The following is a 3,961-nucleotide window of genomic DNA, read 5'->3' on the forward strand; positions in this document are numbered from 1 at the left end:
AAAGCCGATCAATTTTCGAAAAATCGCCATTTTCAGATAGCCAGAACTTTTTTCTTTTAACTCGAAATTCTTTGAAATTTTCAGGGAATATACTTCATTATATCCTTAAATAACCCTGAAAATTTCAATTTTGGAATAGAAGTGGTTTCCGAGTTATGAAGTTTTTAAAATGTCAACTTTTCAATTTAATATGACATTTTTTGTGATTTTTTCATCAATTTTGTAAATTTAATGTAAATAATTGATATTTTTCGGGAAATATATTCGAAAATAAGGAGCAAAACGCGGATTGTTTGAGAAAATTGAGGGAAAAAATTAATATTTTTTATTTTGATTTATTTGTTTAAAATTTTTAAAAAGTAAATATTTATTTATATTTTTTAATAATATGTTGAATACAAATTTCCAAATAACAACAAAATAACATTAAAAATAACAGTATTAACGTTAGTACTATATAAACTTTGAACAATTTTAAACAAATAAATCAAAATAAAAAATATTAATTTTTTCCCTCAATTTTCTCAAACAATCCGTTTTGCTCCTTATTTTCAAATATATTTTCCGAAAAATATCAATTATTTACATTAAATTTACAAAATTGATGATAAAACCACAAAAAATGTCATATTAAATCGAAAAGTTGACATCTTAAAAACTTCATAACTCGAAAACCACTTCTATTCCAAAATTGAAATTTTCAGGGTTATTTAAGGATATAATGAAGTATATTCCCTGAAAATTTCAAAGGATTTCGAGTTGAAAGAAAAAAGTTCTGGTTATCTGAAAATGGCGATTTTTCGAAAATCGATTGGCTTTAGATGGCCATAACTTAACGAAATAAAAGCAATCAAGCAAAAAATGGGTAGATTTCTTCAGAGTATACCTGAACAAAAAATATCAGCTGCTGATCAACCTTCTACTTCGAAAACTGTAGATATGACAGCATTTCAAAAATAGGCAAAATTTATCTAAAACAGTGGTTTAGTTAGCAGCTCGCCGTGAAGCCGGACTTGAGTGTAAACCAATGACCAATTTTTTTCTTAAAAGTAGAGAGTTTACAGAAAAGAATGCGGCCTCAAACGAGTCTCTAAGTTATATAGAAGCTGAGATATAAATTTTTGAAAATGACTGAAAAATCGACTTTTTTCAAAATTCAAAAAATTCTCCAGCGGCCGGATTTGATCGAATCAAGCTAAAATTTTCAGGATTATCTCCTTTTCTAGTGTACTTTCAAAGAAAAAATCGGCATCAAAATCGGTGACCCACCCCCGCAACTTTTGGTCGAAAAGTAATGGATTTGCCCATATATATATATATTTGGAGAATTTTGACGTGATAGGACTAATAGAAACATGGATGGAGGAAGATAAATGGAGAAAGATTGAAAATAAATTGTCCAGCAAATTTATTTGGAATTGTGTACCAGCGAAAAGGGAACACATCAGGAAAGGAAGAGCAAAAGGAGAAATAATAACAGCAGTCAACAAGAATTTAAAACTTATAGAGGTTAGGGAGATTAACGACGAGGTGGTAGAAATTAGATTAGAGTATAATAGAAACAAATGGAGAATAATCACGTTGTACAGTCAAAAGGTGGAAGATACGATGGAAACACTAAGGGAGAAGGTACAAAAAGAGGATGAAGAATGGGTGCTAGTGGGAGGTGATTTCAACGCGAAGACGGGAAGCAGAGGAGGACCGATAAATGAGGAGGAAGAGAAAGAAAAGAGGAGCGAGACCAAAAAGTCAGTAGATAAAGTGGTAAATAAAGAGGGACGTATATATTAATTTCACAATTTAGATAAAAACTTATCAATTTTTGAATATCCAAGTTTTAACACATGCTGTGGTGAATTAATGTGTCAATCAAAGACTGCCTAGTACAAGATTTAGTTCAGTAAACTCAGTGAGAAACTTATCGCTTATGTTTTGGTTGTTGCTCATGTCATGTATATAGCTTATGTTATAGTAATCGCTCATAATATAGTATAATGCTTTGCCGAGATTTAGACACTAGTTTGGTAATACTCAATCAGTATTGAAATTACAAATAACATATTATTTAATAGACTGATGATAGTAATTCGTTATTTAAAATAAAAGATTGATACATTATTTCCCAGATTATATAAATTCTATCTGAAGTGATATTCTTGTATTAATTGATTTATGTTTATGTTTTAAACGATCTTTTTTTTAGAGAAGAACAACTAATTCTAAGCTTGACTACGTCAAGAGAAATTATACGAGAACATACTATGACAATTCTTCTTATAATAAAGATTTCCTATGATAAAGAAATACCCCAGTAAAACCTCAAAGTATATTATGATACATATTTAAAGAAAGGACTGTTCTCTGATAACCATTTATTTGTTTCTTTTATGCATTTGAGACATTTATTGTACTTATATTGTATTTTTATATTACCGATGTATAATTTTGTTCACGAATACTGGGAAGGTTTTAGGGCAGTTTCCCTTCTTCTATGCAACAAATGTTGGTATTCTTTGTATAGTTCTGCCCACTTTAAAGTTTTTATTTGAATTACATATAAATCACGAAATGCAATCTTTCTTTCAATAAACAGATTCTTTTCATTTGTTCCTTCCTCATCTGATTCTCGAGATCAGGCTTGTGCGCGAGCTTGTGCAAACATTGGTCCTTCGAGCCGGATATGGATTTATGATTCCGGATAAAGATATATATTAAAGTATAAAGATTCATTCTAACTATTGATACATTTACAAAGTACATCCGAATTGAGAAAGCAACAAATAGAGTTTCGCGAAGGTTTACATATAGAAATATTAAAATTAAATATTTCACTAAAGCTATTTTGAATTTAAATTCTAGCAGACAATGGATTCAATAGTCAATCGTCTTGGTCAACAACTTGTCTTAAGTAGTTTCATAGCAAACGCATATGATAATTTTATAAATGAAGAATCCTCGGTAATTACTCAATTACGAATAGACAGGTATCGGTGGACAAGGGACTAATAAAACTAAAGGGATCACCTCGTTTGTAATCAAACCACGTTTTCCATCTAAATTTGAAATAAAAACAACCGCTTATATTCTGCCAAAGTTGACTTCGTCTATTCCTTCTCCTTCGTATGATAAGAATGCATGGTTGTATTTGAATAATCTTAATCTAGCAGATCCGTCATTTAATAAGCCAGGTTTCATTAACCTAATAATAGAAATAGATTTGTACACTCAGATTATAGAGGAAGGTATAGTAAAGGGAGAACCAAATACGCCTATAGCTCAGTTGACCAAACTCGGTTGGATTGTTTCAGGATTAGCTAGTCTTAACCAAATTCGTTCTCATGCTCAGGGTTATCACGTGTCAATCAATGATGATCTTTATGATCTTGTTTGAAGTTGAAGGAGAGAGAGAGAGAGATTGTGTTATTCTTTTTTGCGGCCATCAGTGTCGATTGTAATATGATAGGTCAAGCCGCGCGTTCTACGTAGTTCATGGAAAAAGCGGGCGTGCGGCGCCGACAACGTTGCGTCCCAGGCGGCGAGGCACGTGTTTACCGCGCATGCTTGAGCATGTTAGGAGGGGCGCGCAGCCCGGCCGGGCGAGCATTCGTCTCCCAGATATCGTGCGTGAAACATCGTGCGTTATACATAAATTCGAGTCGCATAATTGCATCATCTTTTCGCAGTTAAGTCGTAAAGTATTTGAGATCGGCCTATTCGTGTGCGATAAATAAGATAATTGTGAAACATATACGGATCGGAAAAGGACAACAGCGATCGTCACTGAGAGGAAGCCAGCGAGATACATCCTGGCGAGCCATGCCGGCACGTGGAAGGTTCGAGGAAGGCAGCCATTTTCTGGAACGTTCGAGGAATCCTGTTCAAGCTGAATACGAGCAGCTACTTATACATCGAGAGGAAATTTGTCTGTGGCGTGTTCTGTAGGACTAGCTCTAATTATTCA

At 33.1% G+C, this 3,961-nt stretch overlaps 2 protein-coding genes across 3 annotated transcripts in view; one reads left to right on the forward strand and one right to left on the reverse strand.

Moving 5' to 3' along the window:
- Positions 1 to 3,961, reverse strand: part of LOC143897887 (CLIP domain-containing serine protease HP8) — a 39,252-nt gene that overhangs the window by 17,513 nt on the left and 17,778 nt on the right. The gene's annotated exons all lie outside the window — the stretch shown is intronic.
- On the forward strand, positions 904 to 3,013 carry LOC143897893 (uncharacterized). Of its 2 annotated transcripts, none has more exons than XM_077406856.1 (2): positions 904 to 1,764; positions 2,204 to 3,013. In XM_077406856.1, exons 1-2 carry the CDS (start codon positions 1,360 to 1,362, stop codon positions 2,294 to 2,296), a joined length of 498 nt encoding a protein of 165 aa, XP_077262982.1. In that variant the 5' UTR covers positions 904 to 1,359; the 3' UTR covers positions 2,297 to 3,013. The 2 variants fall into 2 exon arrangements, with proteins under 2 accessions (XP_077262982.1, XP_077262981.1); XM_077406855.1 differs by having other exon boundaries at positions 904 to 1,748.

This window comes from Temnothorax americanus, unplaced genomic scaffold (assembly GCF_048541705.1).
Source record: "Temnothorax americanus isolate GAGA-0224 unplaced genomic scaffold, ASM4854170v1 Scaffold21, whole genome shotgun sequence".
Taxonomy (NCBI): domain Eukaryota; kingdom Metazoa; phylum Arthropoda; class Insecta; order Hymenoptera; family Formicidae; genus Temnothorax; species Temnothorax americanus.

What these genes read in the sequence shown, in the direction of transcription:
- LOC143897893 (XM_077406855.1), top strand. Translation starts at nt 1,360, where the DNA reads ATGGAGGAAGATAAATGGAGAAAGATTGAAAATAAATTGTCCAGCAAA. An exon ending in AAGAGGAGCGAGACCAAAAA is followed by an intron (nt 1,749 to 2,203) that starts GTCAGTAGATAA and finishes TCTTTTTTTTAG; the next exon opens with AGAAGAACAACTAATTCTAA.